This window comes from Rhineura floridana, chromosome 22, assembly GCF_030035675.1.
Source record: "Rhineura floridana isolate rRhiFlo1 chromosome 22, rRhiFlo1.hap2, whole genome shotgun sequence".
NCBI classification, from domain to species: domain Eukaryota; kingdom Metazoa; phylum Chordata; class Lepidosauria; order Squamata; family Rhineuridae; genus Rhineura; species Rhineura floridana.
In genome coordinates this window covers 19,863,157-19,883,553 of record NC_084501.1, presented here as the reverse complement: position 1 = coordinate 19,883,553, position 20,397 = coordinate 19,863,157, and the positions used below count along the sequence as shown (strand labels likewise).

At 45.8% G+C, this 20,397-nt stretch overlaps 1 protein-coding gene and 7 non-coding genes across 10 annotated transcripts; all 8 read right to left on the bottom strand.

The window, feature by feature from the left end:
- Positions 1–331: 331 nt before the first annotated feature.
- Positions 332–18,048, bottom strand: LOC133374590 (uncharacterized). Of its 3 annotated transcripts, none has more exons than XM_061605634.1 (11): positions 18,022–18,048; positions 16,032–16,068; positions 14,518–14,552; positions 14,005–14,052; positions 13,698–13,730; positions 13,063–13,127; positions 11,366–12,248; positions 10,734–10,827; positions 10,303–10,444; positions 6,431–7,574; positions 332–3,189 (listed from the first exon to the last, which is right to left on the bottom strand). In XM_061605634.1, exons 10-11 carry the CDS (start codon positions 6,678–6,680, stop codon positions 2,786–2,788), a joined length of 654 nt encoding a protein of 217 aa, XP_061461618.1. In that variant the 5' UTR covers positions 6,681–7,574; positions 10,303–10,444; positions 10,734–10,827; positions 11,366–12,248; positions 13,063–13,127; positions 13,698–13,730; positions 14,005–14,052; positions 14,518–14,552; positions 16,032–16,068; positions 18,022–18,048; the 3' UTR covers positions 332–2,785. The 3 variants fall into 3 exon arrangements, with proteins under 3 accessions (XP_061461618.1, XP_061461617.1, XP_061461619.1); XM_061605633.1 differs by lacking the exon at positions 18,022–18,048 and adding an exon at positions 17,754–18,014; XM_061605635.1 differs by lacking the exons at positions 14,518–14,552; positions 16,032–16,068; positions 18,022–18,048 and adding an exon at positions 14,325–14,511.
- LOC133375268 (small nucleolar RNA SNORD22) lies at positions 9,978–10,104 on the bottom strand. Its single transcript, XR_009760123.1, has one exon. It is a non-coding gene; the product is annotated as a small nucleolar RNA SNORD22 (small nucleolar RNA).
- On the bottom strand, positions 10,621–10,691 carry LOC133375266 (small nucleolar RNA SNORD31). The gene has a single exon (XR_009760121.1). It is a non-coding gene; the product is annotated as a small nucleolar RNA SNORD31 (small nucleolar RNA).
- On the bottom strand, positions 10,938–11,010 carry LOC133375262 (small nucleolar RNA SNORD29). Its single transcript, XR_009760117.1, has one exon. It is a non-coding gene; the product is annotated as a small nucleolar RNA SNORD29 (small nucleolar RNA).
- LOC133375264 (small nucleolar RNA SNORD30) lies at positions 12,000–12,070 on the bottom strand. The gene has a single exon (XR_009760119.1). It is a non-coding gene; the product is annotated as a small nucleolar RNA SNORD30 (small nucleolar RNA).
- LOC133375267 (small nucleolar RNA SNORD22) lies at positions 12,853–12,980 on the bottom strand. The gene has a single exon (XR_009760122.1). It is a non-coding gene; the product is annotated as a small nucleolar RNA SNORD22 (small nucleolar RNA).
- LOC133375265 (small nucleolar RNA SNORD31) lies at positions 13,450–13,518 on the bottom strand. The gene has a single exon (XR_009760120.1). It is a non-coding gene; the product is annotated as a small nucleolar RNA SNORD31 (small nucleolar RNA).
- LOC133375263 (small nucleolar RNA SNORD26) lies at positions 14,762–14,836 on the bottom strand. Its single transcript, XR_009760118.1, has one exon. It is a non-coding gene; the product is annotated as a small nucleolar RNA SNORD26 (small nucleolar RNA).
- Positions 18,049–20,397: the final 2,349 nt, after the last annotated feature.

The following is a 20,397-nucleotide window of genomic DNA, read 5'->3' as shown; positions in this document are numbered from 1 at the left end:
AGCATGTCTCCTTAGAAAAAGCTTCCATCCAATTCAATGGGATTTACTCTCAGGCAGGCGGCTGTACTTACCTGGAAATGTCCTACTGAGCTCCAGGGGGAGCTGCTTCTGAGGACACTGCTAAATTAGTATTGTTGAATAATATTTCAGTAACCATACCAGTTCCCCCTAATAACAAATAGGAAGCCCTGGAAAGTGGTGTTCTCAGCTGGTGCTTTTCATAACTGATGCTGCTAGCCCGTTAATCTCTGGGCTCTCCAAAAGTATCAGCAGGCAATGAGAAAGCCCTCTCGCTGCCTAAGATCCTAGAGAGATGCCGCCAGGATGAGTAGACACTTGGCTAGACAGAAAAATGGTTTTTACTTTATTTACACAAAATCAAAAGATGAAACTTTTGCCAATAAAGAAATGTGGCGATCAGGAAGGCTACATACAGCAACCATAAGTGAATTCTAGGGTGCCCAGTTCTTGGCTTGTTTTCAGTAACCATAGTTTTAATAAACCACACTTCCCTGAGTTCTGACATCATGAGGAACTGTGGTTAGTTTCAAATTGAAAGTGGAAGCATTTGAACTGCTGGCAGGCATGAAAAAGGAGGGGAAGGGAAAACTTACATGTCTATTAACTGAGCCTTAATGTTTCTGCACATGCATTTTATGCCCCCTTGTCTACAGCCAAGACACATCTGACTCTCACTCAGGGATCTAACATCAAAGGGGAGAAAGCTCGAACATGAATTGTTTTTATCATTATTTATTAGATTTATAACCCGCCTTTCAGTTCAAAAGTTCCCAGGATGGTAAACTACAATCCATTAAAATACATCAATACAATATAAAAATCACAAACCAAGAACGTTATTAAACAAATCCAACAGCAAAAAATACTGCTCTTCACATCAGCCCCTTCCACAGGCCTGAAGAAAAAGATACTTCTTAATCTGACATCTAAAAACATTAAGATGTGGGACAGCCATCTAGAGGGAAGGAACTCCACTTCCGGGGTGCCACATGAGAAGACCTGCTTCACGCTGTCACACCACAGGAACACAGGATGCTGCCTTATACTGAGTTAGATCATTGGTCCATCTAGCTCAATATCATCTACACTGACTGGCAGCAGCTCTCCAGGATTTCAGGCAGGGGACATTCCCAGCCCTACCTAGAGATGCCAGGGCTTGAATCTGGGACCTTCTGCATGCAAAGCAGATGCTTTGCCACTGAGCTACGTGGCCCTTCCCCTAAACTACAGCTGCTGATGGAACTACAGGTTGGCAGAGACAGTCTTTCAAATACATGGATCCCAAGCGGGGTAAGGTAGACACTTATCACTCACCCAGATCTTTGGTGAGACACTCCAGGTTAACCACCTCATCCACAATTCAATTATCAGTGATGGAGGTCTCATTATGGAGTGAACTGACGTTAAGCAACATTATTACCAGGCCAGCAGGTCTGTTGTGTACAGCTGGAAAATGTTAAGAAGCCATCCTCCAAATTTTTGCCCAGAGGCAGAAACTTGAAACAATGATTCACCAGGACAGCTACCCCCAAACTGTGACTTTCCCTGGTAAATAGTTGGTGAATATAGGTCACATCTACACCATACATTTAAAGCTCATTACTTGCCCCAAAGAATCCTGGGAACTGTCATTTGTTAAGGGTGCTGGGGTCTGCATGAGGGGTAAACTACAGCCCCAGAATCCTCTGGGGGAAGCCATGTGCTTTCAGTGTATGGTGTGATGTGGTCTCTGATAGTTTATTATGTAAATATGTAGCTAAGCCTGCCTCTAGGTTTTGGGGGGCCCTGGACAAGCCTCAGTGAGCCCCCCTCCCACACTTCTGCCTCATGCCAGCCTCGCCCTATTAGCATGGTCTAATTATGGGTATAATTTAGGTAAGAGTGTCAGCAAGTTAAGGCATGCCATGTGGGCCAGGAGCTCTGCTTCGGGCCATTGCTAGACCAGTTTGTCCCCCCAATGCTCCACAATGGTAGCTGCAGCCTGGGAGTAGTGGCAGCCTGCACGGATTTACAACCTCTAGGGATACACATACTATGGACGTGTTGTCCCCCCTTCTTGGTTCACACCAATGGTCAGCAACCATTTTAAGCCCATGAACACATTTTTTGGATTTTGGGGTGAATGCCACAGGCACCCCCCCGTCACTTACCCCCCAACAGAAACATAAGAGAGCGCACAGGGACATACTTTGCTTTTCCAAGGTATCTGGGGGAAAGTCAGATCCAGTAGTATTCATCTGAGTTTTGAACAGCACATAGAGTTGACAGAAGTGGGAAAGAGCCTCACTCTTCCAACTTCCTCCTTCAGCTCTTTGTACTTTTCAAGGGAGAAAGAAGGAACCGCGTTCACTGCCTCATGACCAAGGGGGCAGCAAGAGAAGGAGTATGTGGGCTTAGAGGCTTCGTAGGCATCAGGAGAAGACATCACCGGGGTCCAGTGTGTCCACAGGCACCACGTTGGCAACTCTTGGTTTCCTCTTTTAGTCCTTCCTCTTTTGCCTTACTGTACACTACATATATATGTATATATATTAAGATACACTTCTATGGTTTGATGTTAATGTTGACATTACCAAGTAAAAACTATCACTGGAGTAAAGACTGTTATGAGACTCCCTCCGGCGTGCCAATCACAGGACCGGAGCATGTATGTATGTGTAAATCCATGTGCCCTTTGAACCCTTTTCCCCGCAACCCTTGACCCCCAACAGTTGCTAAGCGCCACCTTCTTGTCGTAGAGAGAGCCTCTCCCCCTTTCCGTTGTCTAGCTGTCCGGCCGGGGCAGACTGCGCCACAATGTGGCCAAGAAGGGCGGGCAGCGCAGGCTCAGCCGCAAGGCCCCGCAGCCCCCTTCCTCTGGACAGACCGCCTCGACGCACATCTTGGCCTCCTGGCCTCCCCTGGCACTGCGGAAGGGCTCTGTCACGTCAAAGCGGATGCCGCAGGCTTGCCTACTCAAGAGCCTTGTGCCACGGTTTCCGTGGTGGCCCCGCAAATACTGCCGTGGGGAGGGAGGGGTGGTGGCGGTGGTGGTGAGGAGAAGCCGGTAGGGAGGAGGCTGGCCTCCGTCCGGGGGCTGTTCTAGGTTCAGCAGGACAAAGGCTTTGGTGAGTCTCTCTCCCTTCTCACAGCGGAGGTGGAGCATCCAGCAGAACTCCTGCTCCTTGCCTGCAAGAGGAGAAAGGGAAGCCTCTGTCAGCTGCAACTGAAACCCACCTAGGAAACTCCCTCTCAACATCCACCAGCTGCTCGGCCGAAGGAGAGGCAGCGACAGAGAGGTGCTTCTGGGATCAAGGAGCCTGGCTGCTGGATCAAACCCATGGTCCACCTGGTCCAGGATCCTGTTCTCACAGTGGCTAGCTAGATGTCCCAATGGGAAGCCAGCAAGCGGGACCTGAGTGCAACAGCAATTCTCCCCATTGGTGACTCTGAGCAACTGGGATTCAGAGGCACTCTGATCAACTGACCAACGCTCCTCTCCTCCCAGGCCAGAGTCCATCAGGGCCCCGTCCCCTCAATGGCAGGCAGACGGAGAGACAGGATAGCAGAGCCTTTCTAAGACAGTCCTGCAAAACGCTGTGACCTCAGTGGCTGGGAGTGCCTTTTACCAGCTTTGGCTGGTAAGACAGCTGCGGCTTTTCTGGACTGGGATAGCTTGACTACAGTTGTCCATGCACTTGTAACCTCCAGGTTGGATTACTGTAATGCTTTCCACGTGGGGCTGCCTTTGAGGTTCGGTCTGGAAGCTGCAGCTGGTGCAAAATTATTATTATTATTAAATTAAATTTCTATACTGTCCCATAGCCGAAGCTCTCTGGGTGGTTTACGACATAAAAATCAATATCATCAGCTCCCACTGGTAGTGCATGCACTGGTCACCTCTCGACTGGACTACTGCAATGCGCTCTACGTGGGGCTACCCTTGAAAACGACCCGGAAACTACAGCTGGTACAAAATGCGGCGGCCCGTTTACTTACAAATAGCCGCCGCCGTGATCACATTACGTCGGTGTTAGTTCATCTACACTGGCTTCCAGTTGCTTTCCGGGCCCAATTCAAGGTGTTGGTATTAACCTTTAAAGCCCTATACGGTCTCGGCCCAGTTTACCTGAAGGAGCACCTCCAGTACCACCAACTTAGCCACCTGACTAGATCAGCCACGCAGGGCCTTCTCTCAGTACCACCAACGAAAACAGCTAGGTTGGTGGGAACTAGGGAGAGGGCATTTTTAGTGGCGGCCCCCACTCTCTGGAACTCCCTCCCATTCGATCTTCGACATGCCCCTTCCCTGGATGCATTTCGCCGAGCATTAAAAACTTGGCTTTTTGAGCAGGCCTTCGGGACCTCAGGGGTGGGCTAAGCTTTTATCACTATTACTGAACGCCCGTTGTTTACATACTGTTTTATGCTGTAATTTAATCCTTTATTGTCGACTGTATTGTATTGCTGTGTATTTTAAATTGTATTTTAAATTGTATTTTACTGGAATTTAATTGTGTACGTCGCCTAGAGTGGCCTTGGCCAGATAGGCGACACAAAAATTAAATTATTATTATTATAATATACAATATATAATATACAATTCATATTTGGTATAATTAAAAGGAAAAACAATACATCACAATTTAAATAAACATAACTAAACAATGAATCTCAACAATGTACATAACAGAATAAATAAAACAAAACATACTTATAAAAATATCTAAAAATATTCTCCAATGTCCCTTTGTGCTTCTCCCACCTAACCCCATCTTCTACAACCAATAGCACTATAAACATTTCTTCCTTTGTCAAAATGTGGTGGCACGACTGCTCACTGGGGCAGGGTATCGCCAACGTGTCACCCCACTGCTCAAAGAACTGCACTGGAATCCCCTCCCCTTAAATATTAGAGAGGCGCCATCTCTGCTATCTGTTCAGTGCCTACTGAAGACCTTCCCCTTTTGACAAACCTTTCCAGTAGAGAACTTATCCGTTACAACAGTTTGGGAATTGCTTTTTAAGATGTTTTCAATGATTTTTTACCGAAGATGTTTTATTTTTAAATTCTGTGTAAGATGTTTTGTTTTTGAGATGTTTATGATGTTTTTAGTGTTTTGTTCTTTGTTTGCCGCCCTGGGCTCCTTCTGGGAGGAAGAGGGGAATAGAAGTTTAAATAAACAGTAGACCCACAAACCAAGCATAGTTCACTGGGCATGTAGCGTGGCCTTCGACCTTTGCAGTCCCTCCATTTTTACAATCCAAGGAAGGAAGCACAAGAGCACACAGGAAACCACCTTACATCAGGTCAGACTGTTTACGGGTCAGTTGCCTACTCTGGCTAGCAGCGGCTCCCCAGGGTCTTTAAAAGCTGCTAAGAAACGTTTCTTGTAGTTTTGTTAAGTTTTTCAACATTGAAAAAAGAGACCGTCAATGCAAATACACTACCTTCTCCCCAGGTTGCAGGTTGGAAAGGGGCTGTGGTCGGGACTGAATGGCTTAGGACGTCCCTGCAGTGCAGTTCACGGGAAGGCAGATGGGGATTTAAAAAATTGCACAACAAGAAAACTGACTATAGCAGCATCTTTTAAGAACATTCAAAGCACTCCATCTATCTCTGCAATCCTGTCAGAAAGGCGAATATTATTGTCCTCATATTTCAGCACCAAAAGAAATGCTGTTTTGTACCTCTGGCTAGGCTAAACAGTAACATTTAGCTTGTTAGGTTAGTACACTTCAAGCATTCAAAATGTGCCACATACAGTACTTCTGTTATCCTTACAACAACCCTGTAATATTGGCCGATATTAGCCCCATATTGCACGGAGGGGCAAAGCTTGTCTATGGCCACCTAAAGGGTTGATGGTAGGGTTACATTTGGGTTGACAACCCCTCACCTTCCTGCTTAAGGTGGCCTACTTGACAGAACACAGTTCTGTGTTTTGGAGGAGGCCTCCACTTCAAGGACTGCCTGGATAAAATGGGGTTCAAAGTAAATAATTTTTAAGAAGGACCTTGAAGTTGCTTATCAACATTTAGTACTTGGATAGCAGACTGAGCAGGCACACAGATTGGTCATGATCTTCCGCGCTACAATGAGAATTCTCAATTTGCATTTCTACATATAGATATATTTGCAAATTGTATGCAAATCTGCATTCTCTTTTTTTGGTAATGCGTAAGCGGCCGCCCTTACCTCCCTCCCCCCACTCCCCAGCCCCTAGACGACTCCAGCTGAATGCTGCTTCCTTTAAGGAGCCCTGGGAACTAAGGCCTTCAAAGCTCCTGTGACGCCCAAGCTGCTGCCTCAGAGGCCACACAGGGGCGGAGCCTGTGGTTCCCTCCCTGCTGCCACTCGATTGGCTACCCAGCCAGGATTCCCAGGCAGTGATGAGTTTCACTTCCAGTGACCCTCCACCTCGCTCACCTTCCCTGCCTTCGTTGAGCTTCAAGGAGACCGTGGCCTTGGCACCAACCATTCCGAGCATGGCTTGGGCAGCACATTGCAGCATGCATGTGCTGAATCTGGGCATCATGTGCTGCTCCTCTTCTTGTAGACTTTCTCCCTGTGGGCAGGGTGCAGCAGGGACCTCTGACTCAGGCATGCCGCCTCCTCTGCAGCTGGGAGCAGCGGCTGCCGCTAGAGTAAACACCAGGCCTAGCCATCGGCAACCCATCCCAAGCCCTGGGGATCGATGCTGCTGTGGGTGGGTGCCAGGGGCAAAGTTTCTGCTGCTGAGCGAAGGAGTGAAAGGGAGCAGGGTAATGGGGGTGTGCTGGATCCAGTGGCCACAACACGCCTGGACTTGCTGCCGGAGCCTGTGCGGATTCCTTTGCCCTGCTGAGCTGCTGGGTGGGTGCCCAGAACAACAACTGCAAAGGGATGCTTTTAGTCAAGGAATGCCAGGCCGCAGGGGCGAGGCCTGGACTTGCCGCCGAAGCCTCTGCAGTTTCCTCTGTCCTGCTAAGCTGTTGGGCCGGTGCCCAGAAAAACTACTCAGAAGGGCTGATTATGGAGGAGGCCTTAGAAGCCAAGCACCATAAGAGGGAAATGCTGCAGCAGCTCTGTGGAGCACCATCTGCTGTTGCACGCAGCAGGTCCCAGGTTAAATCCGTGGCATCGCCAGGTAGGGCTGGGAATGTCCCATCTCAAAGCCTGGAGAGGGCCACAGCTCAGTGGTAGAGCGTCTGGTCCCAGGTTGCCTAATCCACCTCCTCCTGTCTCTCTGGGCAAATATTAGGCCCCACCAAAATACTGCAGAATACTGTTTTACAAGCTTTTCAGATCTCCCGAACTCTTCTGTAGTGGTAAACTTAAAGTCCAACCCCCTGCTCAATGCAGGAATCCAAATCAAAGCATTCTCTGTGTGGCAACCTTTCAAGTACCATCATATCTCCCCTCAGTCTTCTCTTCTCTGGGCTAAACATACCCAGTTCTTTCAGTCTCTCCTCACAGGGCTTTGTTTCTAGTCCCCTGATCATCCTTGTTGCCCTCCTCTGAACCTGTTCGTTTGTCTGCATCCTTCTTGAAGTGCGGAGAAATTTAATCCTTCTGCCGGCAGGATCCTAAACTGGAGGAAGAGGAATTTACACCACTCTAAGACGGGGCTTTACTCTCTTAGAGAAAATTCCCTCTTAACCCAGTTTGGTTTCTATTGAATTTTTAAAAATACCTTGCATACCACATAAAATTAGTTTCTAGCTTTGCTAACAAATACTGCCTAGTTTCTCTTGAATTTCTGTTTCCCACCTTCCAGGAATCCTGCCTGTTTTGCTTAAGGGCGGAAGCCTAAATGGGATTTAGTCAGTTCTTTGTCTTTTTAGAGATGGGGGAGGGTGGTTTCAACATTTCCACTACTAGCAGGCCTTGGTGAAACCCGATACCTGCATAGCATCCCAAAGGGCATTTGAATGCATTTCCCCCCCTTCCATCTTAAGACTGATCAGCTGCAGACTTCATAGCTTATAAACATCAGTCAGCAATTCCCCACCCCAAAATGCTCTACTGGGGTAAACCTCACAACTCAAACACGTGGATAGTATTGAGGGGCCAAACAAGAGATGGATTGATTCCATAAAGGAAGCTGCAGACCTGAACTTACAAGATCTGAACAGGGTGGTTCATGACAGATGCTTTTGGAGGTTGCAGATTCAGAGGGTCGCCATAAGTCGTAGTCAACTTGAAGGCACATAACAACCACCTTTATCAAACTACTTCCCAGGATTCTTTGGTGGAAAATCCTGACTATTTAAAGGTGGAATAACAATACTTTTAAATGTATGGTGTAAATGTGGCCGAGGACACCCACATAGGGAGTTTAAATTTCATATGGTTCAGAAGCTAAGCATGGACTTTAGTTGGATCCAGTAATACTCAGAGCATACCAGGGCTGTGGAATCGGTACGCCAGACCTTCGACTCCAACTCCGACTCCTTCATAAATGGCAAATGTGTATTAACTAGTAATAACAAATTTACTGTAGTAAAATGGTAGCACAAGGCATTTCATCACCACCACGTGAATGCAGAGCTTGGAAAAGTTACTTTTTTAAACTACAACTCCCATCAGCCCCAGGGATTGGGCTCTGGATTCATGTGGTGGTGATGAAATGCCTTGTGCTACCATTTTACTACAGTAAATTTGTTATTACTAGTTAATACACATTTGCCATTTATGAAGGAGTTGGAGTTGGTACATTTCTACCGACTCCGACTCCACAGCCCTGGAGCATACCCCTCAAAATTAATGAGCATAAGTTCACCACGTCAATGTTCTTTTTTATTGGGTCTACTCCATGTATGATTACCATAAGACACAACCCATAGTTTAAACCAACTCTTCTCAATCTGAGTCTCCAGATGTTGCTGGACTACATATCCCATCAGCCCCATCCAGCATGGCCAAAGGTCAGCAGTGATGGGAACTGCAGTCCAGCAACATCTGGAGACCCAAGGGATGGGAAAGGCTGATTTAAACCTCTCCACTGGATACAATTAAAGGTAATCTGTACATTGCAAAATGAAAAGACTTCACTGTCAGACAGCAAACACACAAAAAAGTGCTTAAATAGTCCATAATGTATTCCTATGTAATTTTATTCATTTAAACAGAACTTTCCTGGAAAGCAAAGCTGCTTACAAATTCAATCAACTTGTATAAAAAACATACACAATAAAATGTTTTGAACATTTGTAACACACACAGAAATTTCCTTCAAATTAAATCCCCACACAGCCATGAAGCTTCCTGGGTGACCTTGGGCCAGTCACTGCCTCTCAGCCTCAGAGGGAGGCCATGGGAAACCCCCTCTGAATACCACTTACCATGAAAACCCTATTTGTAGGGATGCCGTAAGTTGGAATGGACTTGAAGGCAGTACATCATCATCATCATCATCATCAATAACAATCCAGCATAACTAATTCTGAGCCAGACCACAGCATTGTTTCTACATCTCAAGTAAGCTGTACATAACCTTATGCAATGAATACCCTGCATGCTCGTTACATGTCCATGAAAAGATATGAGGGGGAAAAACACACAGCTCAGCCACAGAGCATCGCTGTGCATGCACAAGGCCCCACTATCAATCCCTGGCATCCCGAGGTAGGCCTGGGAGAGATCCTCATTGGAAATCCTGCAGAGCCACTGCCAGTCAGTGTAGGCAATACTAAGCTAGTTGGACCAATGCACTGATTCAGTATGAGGCAGCTTCGCACGCAGGACATTTATTGCGTGCCCTGCTCATCGCCTTCTTCTTTACTCTGGTCTGGGCTCAAATGGACATTGACTCTCTTTTCCCAGTGCTAAAGCAGTTGAGAATGTTGACCGCATGTTGCAGCGTTTTGAGAATACACTTCAGTGACTGCACACCGGTGAATGGATTTTTTTGGGGGGGAAGAGAAAGAAGAGTCCAAAGATGAGTTGCTCAAGAAAAGTAATGACATGACACCCATCCAGCTGGTCTTCCCAGTCCCATCAGACAGCTCCTTCGGGAGCAGCATTTCATCTTTTCCCTCTGCTGGCTCCAGTGGGTTCAACCTTTGCAGGTTCTGGAGCCAGGGCAGAGAGTAAGACACGGCCATACTTCCTCATCAGGACTCCCTCCACTGCTGTCCCAAAACTAATGCAAGACTCCCCTGCCAAGGAATGGGGAATCAGGTCACATCTTGAGCTGCCCCTAAACCGTGGGACTGATGAGAGTTGGAGTCCAGCAATATCCAGAGGGCCACAGGTTCTCCCGCCCCATCGCATGCACTCTCTTGCGGCAGTGTGCGGGTGTGTTTTAACCCTTTTACCTGCTGGGAGGCAGAAGCAACGCTTTGGTGGTCTGGGCGCAGTACTGATCCCGGTGAAGTGGGCTGGAAGGAATCAGTGCAGCAGCATGGCAGGTTAGCAGCATCTGGAGGTCAGCAGGAGCCCCCCGTTAGCCCATCTGAGCTTTTATGATGGAAAAAAAGAGCACGGGATGTTAAATATAGCAAAGAGAAAGAGCAATTGTGATGTCTCATCCCCAAGCAACCAGCCTCTGGATCCATATCCCACCCTTCCTCCTGAAGGAGCCAGCTGTCAAAAGACATTGAGAAAGCAACTAGAAAAACATCACAGCCGTGCTCCTAGACTCAGAAGGAACCTCTCCGTCCCAGGAATCAGACTGGGGCGGTAACATTCTCATCACTGGAGCAAGATGGGGAAAGGAGCCCTTACCCAGAGATCTAGTCTAACTCACCTCTTTGCAGCTGCTTTGCAGGCAGACGGTCCAATGCCTGGCATCTCCAGGTAACGCTGGCTAGTTTAGGATTCCAGGAGCTTCAGGATGCCATCTGCAAAGAAGGTGGGGTAAGCAAACAAAGAGACACAGTATCACAGCAAATCATCTTTCATAGCCAGGGTCACAGAACTGGGCTTACTCTACCTGGCTTGGTTCTCTGCAGTTTTTCAGCTGTTCAAACATTTTCATGGCTTTACGCACGATCAAAGTGAGCTAGTTAGACTCATCATCAAAACTGCAGGAAACTACCCCCTCTCCCAGCTTCCAGAGGGAGTCTCCCAAGGAAACAGTTCAAGGTACAAGCTACCTCCTTCTGCTACAGATGGGAGGAAACCTTTGGCCCTCCAGACACTGCTGAACTGCGACTCCCACTGGCACCATTAACCATAGCCAATGGCCAGGAGCGATGGGAGTTGTAGTTCAGCAACATCTGGAGGGCCAAAGGTTCCCTACACTTGCTCTATTAAGGGTCCTCTCTGTTGCACATCCTGAGGGCTAACTTCCAAGTAAACACAGGCAAGCTGGGGCTTTAAGCCTCCCACATGCAATCCACGTGCCCTGACACCCCAACCCTCTCCCAAAATCCTTACCTGCTAGTCCCCTTCACGAAGGGAGGTTCTCTAATCTAGGTTCACCATCCTGCAGGAAAGAAGGTTTGACCATTCAGAAAAAAAATACTCAGAACACAATGAAATTGTCAAGCACTACCCTATTCCAAAGGGATCTTGTCAGAGGAGGCCCTTCAAAATTTAAATACAGGCACTTTATATTTATTATTATGTTTATATCCCACCTTTCCTACAAGGAGCTCAAGGTGGCGTACAAATGTGGTTCTCTCCCTCCTGATTTTATCCTCACAACAACCTTGCGAGGTAGGTTAGGCTGAAAGACAGTGACTGGCCAAAGGTCACCCAGGGAGCTTGATGACCAAGCAGGGATTTGAACCCTGGTCTCTCAGGTCCCAATCCAACACTCTAACCACTGCACCACCACTGACTCTCCAAGGATGTTTAGACAATTCCTAAGTTTAGAACATACTCCAGCCTACCCGTTTCATGCACGTTTTTGCGCCCAAGGCAATTTGTAAAGATCTCAACAGGCTTAAAAACTGGAGCAAAGCAGCACACACAAAAACGAAACAAAACTATTAAAGCTGGGACAGTTATTTGGCCAGTATGCGGCACATCAAGGACCACCACCTGCAGTTTAGGTAAGCTCCCAACTGATGCTCAGATTCCATTTCTCAACAGCAACATTCAGCCGAACGAGATTCCAAAAGAGAGATCATCATGTCAGTGGGGAACAAGGGGGAAATTGGAGGTCCGAGCAGATAAATAAACAAGGGCAGTTACATCTCTACGTAAACCGACTTTTCTCCTTTGGAGACAGAAGAACAAGCAGTCCAGTCCCACTCTCTGTATATGTCCTCCATTCTGACGGTGGCCACCTTCAGGAGACCAGATGCTTCACAAACTGGTTGAATGAAAGACCAAAATATAGGCTGGATTACTGCACTGCACTCTACACAGGGCTTCCCTCATGCCTGATCTGGAATGCTGCTGGTAATTCAGAATTTTGCACCAGAGATCTGCACTGGCTACCAATGTGCTACCGGACTAAGTTCAAAGTGTTACTGTTAGTATAAAAAGCCCTTAACAGCTTGAGGCTAGTTTACTTGTGGGATTGCCTCAACCCACATAGACCCACTTGAGCACTTTCATCTGCAAAACCAGTACTTTCACAAGTGCCACGCCGTGTCTGTTCTGCACATGTAAGGAATTGATCTTTTAGTGTGGCAGCACCTACACTTTGGAATTCCCTGCCTATTGACCTTTGCTGTGCTTTCCCCCTCACCTGGTTAAATCATATTTGTTAAACAAGCCTAAACGGTTTTTCATTTATTGCTAATTTTAATTAGTTTTTGAATGTTTTCAAACATGTTTTGTAGCGGTCTTTTATTGACAACTTTACTGCAGTCTTCCCTAACCCTACCTAGAAATGCCAGGGGCTGAATTCAAGACCTTTTGCATGGAGAACATGCACATGCAAACACTGAGCCCTTCCTTATCAGACTTAAGTCCCATCAGACAGTTCCTTCTGGAGCTGAGTCTCCTCCTTTCCCTCTGCCAGCCCCAGTGGGTTCAACCTTTGCAGGTTCTGGCGCTGGGACAGATGGTAAGACGCAACGGGATTTCCTCATGGGGACCAGAAGTGATGCTCTAGGCTTCAGATACCGGACTCTATTTTTCTGCTAATGCAGAGCCATTCCGTTTTGAGCAAAACGTACCAGTTGGAAGCTCAGCCTTTTAAGTCAACTGCTTTGGCCTACTCTCTGAAGCCAAACACTCAGTCCTGAAAAAGAAGAGAAAATGGAAGTCAAGATTGATGATGATGATGATAATAATATCCTGACCTTTCTCATGAAGGAGCCCAGGGCAGCAAAACATAAACTAAACAATTTAACAAGGAAAAGAAAAGAAAAATACTAAAAACAATTTAAAAAACATTCTAAAACACAGCTTAAAGACCTTCTTTCATTAGTGATCTTCAGGTTACAAAGAACAGTTCCCTTCAGCCACCAAATGCCTGGGTAAAAAGGAATGTTTTCAAATTCCTACTGAAAGTTAACAGCCATGGAGACCACCCATCCCCACCCCAAGTCCTGCGGAGCTCTGACGTCTCAGAGGGACCATTCAGTCACAAGAAATCAGACTGGGGCGGTAAAACTCTCATCACTGTAGAGACACAACAGGCATGAGTGGGGTGGGGACCCTGAAAATGCTATAGCACCTCTAGGCAAGCAAAAGCCTCAACACAGCCAACCAGTGATGTTAAACCGGTTAAACTCCTACAGCAAAAGAACTATACTTGTTTTCTTGTTTGGAAAAAGCGTATCAAAATAAATTTCAATTTCAGCAGTACCTCCAACGCCATTTTTGGTTAGGGTCCTTCCACCTGTGTGGGAAATAAGAATTTGATCTGTAAAAGCACATTTGCGACAGGAGAGGCTCGCTACGTGGAGGAACGGCAGTTTGATCAGGGCTTTGGTAACTATTGCCATGAGACTAAGCGTCGTCCAACAACAAAGGTCATCACTTCAAACTAGGCAGCCGAGTATTACGGGTCAGCACTCCCAAGTTATGGGAAGAAAATCCTCCCAACCTCCAAGAGGCTGGCCATTGCACGATGGCCTCACCTCTCCTTCACTCACAGAGGTCCTCAAACTTACCTCTTAAGGGTTTCCCAAAGAATCGCTCCTTGTTCAGGAACAAACACCCTGCAATGAAGAAAATCAGAACAAGAAGTTTTTATTTCTCCGCTCATTCATGCCTCCCTCCCCTTCAAAGAGGAAGGGGTCTTGTGTTCTCAGACAGAAAGCGGACATCACTAGACATCAGATATATGCTTGTCGATTTTGTACATCACTGAACACGAGCAAGCGGTGGAAACACCCCCTTTCCCACTGCCCATCAGCAAACACTAATACTTTTCTGACTTCACAAAAAAAAAAAAATTAACAAAAATTATACAAGCTTGATTGTAGGAAACCTCTAAGCTGTTGACTGGCTTGTTGTTGTTGTGTGCCTTCAAGTCGATTACGATTTATGGCGACCGTATGAATCAGTGACCTCCAAGAGCATCTGTCATGAACCAGCCTGTTCAGATCTTGCAAGAGGAGATCGGCCGCCCAGACATTGTTTCAATGTTGCTGGTTTTAGGTATGTTTGTGACCAACACTTACTTGCAATACAGACCCATCGCCAAGGGCTCTTGCACCTGCATAACGGCACAGAGAAAGATATATATATATATTACCACACTGCTTTCAGCCACTAAGGAGGCCATGCAACCCTCTACATATTGGGGGAGATTTCTCAGCAATCTGACGGTACAGCCTTTGTGCTTCCACTGTGCAAGTCTATTATTTTGTCACGGCACTATGGCAAAAGCGACTTCCATCTCCCGGACTGATGCCAAGGGCTAGTGCTACTCAGAATCTGGTAAAGGTTTTCTCCACTGAAGCCTCAGAAAGAGAGAGTTCATGGATATCATCCCTGTAGCACTTGATATACTAATGGCCAGAAAGAGAACTAAAGAAAGTGTTGCCCTTAACAGCTTGCTTGACATTTCCTGAGCTATAATTTACGACGATGCCTGCACATGACAGACTGAGATTACCTTCTAAACCATGGAATTCAAAACACACCTCAAATGATATTTTAAAGTTATGGGTTTGCAGGTTTGTGCTAACCCTACTTTCCCAAATGTGAATGCAATGGTAAACTGTGGTTAGAGGAAATCAGGAAACAGACCTTCAACTGATGTGCTAGCACACAAAAAGAAGAGAATATGCAAGCCCGTGATATGTTCCTAATCTTCCAAACCACTGCAGGATTATCTCCAATGACCCTATATTTATCAGAGGCAACTTCTGTTAGTTACTGATCTACTATGCTTTTCACAACAGCACAAACCAAGCAGTGGCCACTCTCAGGCTGCAAAAACAGGGAAGGAACTTGCTGCACATTTGAGGGCCAGAGAAATCCTCATTTTCTTGGACAAGAAACTTGCCATTTCAGCAGCCAAAGTAAAGAGCAGTCAGAAGCTTTTTAAACACCTCCTTTCTTTAAGCAGTTTTTACCACCAAGGGAAAGTGATTATACTGTTTTAAGAGGATGGATTTTTTTTTTTAAAAAAGGAGCCTCTAATTCTGTTACATTGACTGTTAAAAATATTTGCTTTGGGCTACCAGACACAACTTGTAATCTTTATGAGATTGTCGTGGAATTTACAACTGAGTTCTTTTTGAGGAGACTTAATAATGAAGCCAAAGCCTGTTTTAAGGTTGTTTATTTAGCTAAGCGCTTAGCCAGAGTAGAGTACAGGACTCAACTCTCTTCCTCAAAATGGTGGTTAGTTACAGACAGTTATATACCTTTACCTCCGTCACAATCATGGCAACAGTTACATTGCTTTACTCTATGTTACAATGCTACAATGATGCTCTGCCCCCTGTTCCATCCGTCCTCCCTTCATTCCTGCAGTATCAGTGTCCTTGGCACATTTTCACTACAACAGCACTATTCTCTATTGTCTATGTGACCCCCTGTCTAGGGAAAATGGCAGTCAGACTTGTTCAGTATTGATCGAAATCCACCTCACTATTTTAACATATGGAAGTTAAAGAAGCACAAAGTTTTTTAAGGTATGTAATGAAATAACAGCTTAGAGACACAGGCCAGATTTCCACCTCACCTGGAATGCAGAACTGTGCAATCTTGCAAATTCAGATCTGGAAGGGGGAAAATAGGCTATAAGTTAACGCAAATTCAAGTTAAATAGCCTTATGCAGCAACAACTACACGAGGCCGGAGTCTGTTCTCAGAAACAAAAGGGCATCCTCACAGAACTTTTCAGAACAGGTCTGTGTAAAGTTTCATCACAGAAAGACTGCATCAAAAATTACAAAAGGCAGAAGCTGGTACTAGCAAGGGCACCCTTAGGGCTAGAGTATTAAAGACAAACTGTACGTATAGGAGAAAGGGTGGCGGGCTTTCCTTACTGAAAGCCTTTAAGGAAAGGTGGAAAAGCCATCTATTAGGGATGCCTTATCTCCAGATTTCATACAAGTCAGGTGTGGCCCTCCAAGTGTAGCTGAACTGCAGCTCCTATCAGCCCCAGCCAGCATGGCCAGAGACAATGGGAGTTATAGTTCAGCAACATCTGGAGGGCCAAAGGTGCCCCACACCTGTTATCAAACAGATATAGTAGCCCAATTCAGACACAAGGGGAAAATGTGGGCTCCTTTTGGTGGGGAAGGGTGGGATATAAATTACATAAACATTAACAAGCTGTGATCTCAGGTCACCATGCTCCACCCTTTCACATCCACAAAGAAGAGATCAGACGCTCTGATTTCTAAACAAACCAGAGTTCCCTGTGAGGTCCTGATTGTGGTCAATGAGACCAGGCCAGGATCAAATTCTAGGACATTGAAGAACCCTATGAGAGCCCATGTGACAAAAACTACTATATAAGTTTAGGGTTGTACCCAACTTACCCCTACTCAGAGGAGACCCCCTGAAATCAATGGACTATACTAAGTCATGCCCATTGATTTCAATGGGTCTGCTCCAGGTGCCATTAACATGGGACACAACTTGTAATCAGGCAGCTCCTGGCTTTTCTCCAACGTTTCTAAGATGTTCAAAGTCAGGCAAGGAGTCAAGCAAACTGCACATTAACAGCATTAAGGAAGAATGCACCTCAAATGCATTTAAGCTACTGATTTCTGGCAACCATCTTCAGTCGCAGAAATCCAAAGTGTATGCTCAAAGTCAGGGAGGAAAACTCCAAGACTAAGCCCATGCATGATTTCTCATAAGTAAATTGCTCCAGTTTCAAGATTTTTTTCTGATTAAGAGTGCACAGGATCCCACCACCGAACGTGTTACTTAAGCTGAACCATCACCCATAACAGTAATTACTATAGCTCACTTCTAAAAAACAGTGCATAGGATCACACCACTGTTGGTGTTTACCCATGCTGCATCATAAGCACATTATTATACTTAACATAGTTACTATTAAAATACACGAAGCTGTAGTAAAACATCAACGTATCTATGCTTTATGGTCTGTCCATTAGGTAATTTTATACAGACAAATTTGGCACCCTGGGAGAGCCTTTCAGGTTGAAGGACGTAATACTACATTATTAAATGCGTTAAAAATCTCTCTATTGGGGATAATAACGCAAAAATGTTTCATGGGCAACAGTATATCCCACAATCCTCTTTTCTACATTTTATTTTTCTTAGGTACCCAGCTTGGCAGGGCTTTTTAAATGCATCCACACACGAAATTTCATTTCAGGCATCTGGAACTTGTGCAAATTATGGGAAGCGATTAATAAACAGAACCAAATAAATAGAATCAAATAAATTTCAGACAAATGTTCGTTTATGGTCAACCAACCATGAAGAATAGAATATGATCAGATTTGGGCTGTTGCAGGCTTGCAGAATCCACAGAACCCCATCGCCCGCATGCAAAGGTCTCGCCATTGCCATTCCGAAAAAGACCGCTTCCTTTCCCAATTGAAGAGCTCAAGAGTCAGCCAATAATCACACGGAAAGGCAAGGGCAACGGTACAGAAGGGCCTCAAGAGGACTTGCAGGGCTGCGAGCCTCCGCACGCCGCGGATGGCACCGGATTGAAGAAAACGCCTTCCACCCCTCCTTACCTCCTCAACTTCAGGATAGAGAAATTTTGGCTCGCTCGCCAAAGGGTTAAATACTGGGTAGCCGCGGAGCATGCCGGGAAGTACTCCCCCTCCCCTTCTCCCTCCCCAATGGCCCCCGCTTTCTCCAGAACTCGCGGGTTTAGCATTCGCGTTGAGGCGTCGCGACGCATGCGCTCACCTTCACAAGCGGTGGAGGTTGAACATAGAGATAGCAAATGGTAAATCCCCTCCATCCCTACGCTAATATGTAATGGAATATACTTTTCATAGCCTTTTCCGGGCAGCCTGCATGTTAGAGTCACACGCAACCGTTGGAGTTGAGAATAGGGGGCTTTCACCGTAGAGATGCCAAGGGAAGGAACGACGTTACTACACCCATTGAAACGGGCGGCCATATTTGTATCCCACTGACAGCGTCATGAACACCGAAGCTTAAAGTGTGTATGTCACTCCATTTTTAAAATGGACCCCTCTTTTAATACCTCTACGACAGATTGTGAATCCATACGTATATTGCGTTTGGAAGAGAATACTGTAGCGCGGGAACAGTGTTGCGCAAGCGCAATAGAATGGCGCCCAAACAAGAGTTAGCAACGGCGCCAAGCGCGCGTAGTAGGAACGACGCAGAAGTTGGGCATGCGCACTGATGTTGGTGGGCGCGCTGTCACATCACTCGAAAATGCTTGGAAGTTGTTTAAAAACACTCTATTAGAAGCTCAACTGGAGTGCATACCGCAGATCAGAAAAGGTACCGCCAGGGCCAAGAAGATGCCAGCATGGTTAACGAGCAAAGTCAAGGAAGCTCTTAGAGGCAAAAAGTCTTCCTTCAGAAAATGGAAGTCTTGTCCGAATGAAGAAAATAAAAAAGAACACAAACTCTGGCAAAAGAAATGCAAGAAGACAATAAGGGATGCTAAAAAAGAATTTGAGGAGCACATTGCTAAGAACATAAAAACCAACAACAAAAAATTCTATAAATACATTCAAAGCAGGAGACCATCTAGGGAGACGATTGGACCCTTGGATGATAAGGGAGTCAAAGGTGTACTAAAGAACGATAAGGAGATTGCAGAGAAGCTAAATGAATTCTTTGCATCTGTCTTCACAGTGGAAGATATAGGGCAGATCCCTGAACCTGAACTAACATTTGCAGGAAGGGATTCTGAGGAACTGAGACAAATAGTGGTAACGAGAGAGGAAGTTCTAAGCTTAATGGACAATATAAAAACTGACAAATCACCGGGCCCGGATGGCATCCACCCGAGAGTTCTCAAAGAACTCAAAGGTGAAATTGCTGATCTGCTAACTAAAATATGTAACTTGTCCCTTGGGTCCTCCTCCGTGCCTGAGGACTGGAAAGTGGCAAATGTAACGCCAATCTTCAAAAAGGGATCCAGAGGGGATCCCGGAAATTACAGGCCAGTTAGCTTAACTTCTGTCCCTGGAAAACTGGTAGAAAGTATTATTAAAGCTAGATTAACTAAGCACATAGAAGAACAAGCCTTGCTGAAGCAGAGCCAGCATGGCTTCTGCAAGGAAAAGTCCTGTCTCAGTAACCTATTAGAATTCTTTGAGAGTGTCAACAACCATATAGATAGAGGTGATCCAGTGGACATAGTGTACTTAGACTTTCAAAAAGCGTTTGACAAGGTACCTCACCAAAGGCTTCTGAGGAAGCTTAGCAGTCATGGAATAAGAGGAGAGGTCCTCTTGTGGATAAGAAATTGGTTAAGAAGCAGAAAGCAGAGAGTAGGAATAAACGGACAGTTCTCCCAATGGAGGGCTGTAGAGTCCCTCAAGGATCGGTATTGGGACCTGTACTTTTCAACTTGTTCATTAATGACCTAGAATTAGGAGTGAGCAGTGAAGTGGCCAAGTTTGCTGATGACACTAAATTGTTCAGGGTTGTTAAAACAAAAAGGGATTGCGAAGAGCTCCAAAAAGACCTCTCCAAACTGAGTGAATGGGCGGAAAAATGGCAAATGCAATTCAATATAAACAAGTGTAAAATTATGCATATTGGAGCAAAAAATCTGAATTTCACATATACGCTCATGGGGTCTGAACTGGCGGTGACCGACCAGGAGAGAGACCTCGGGGTTGTAGTGGACAGCACGATGAAAATGTCGACCCAGTGTGCGGCAGCTGTGAAAAAGGCAAATTCCATGCTAGCGATAATTAGGAAAGGTATTGAAAATAAAACAGCCGATATCATAATGCCATTGTATAAATCTATGGTGCGGCCGCATTTGGAATACTGTGTACAGTTCTGGTCGCCTCATCTCAAAAAGGATATTATAGAGTTGGAAAAGGTTCAGAAGAGGGCAACCAGAATGATCAAGGGGATGGAGCGACTCCCTTACGAGGAAAGGTTGC

Excerpts from the sequence above, each read along its gene's own strand:
- LOC133374590 (XM_061605634.1), bottom strand. The coding sequence starts at position 6,680 with ATGGGTTGCCGATGGCTAGGCCTGGTGTTTACTCTAGCGGCAGCCGCT. Across the intron at positions 3,190-6,430 it reads GCTCAACGAAGGCAGGGAAG|GCAAGGAGCAGGAGTTCTGC; the intron begins GTGAGCGAGGTG and ends CTCCTCTTGCAG.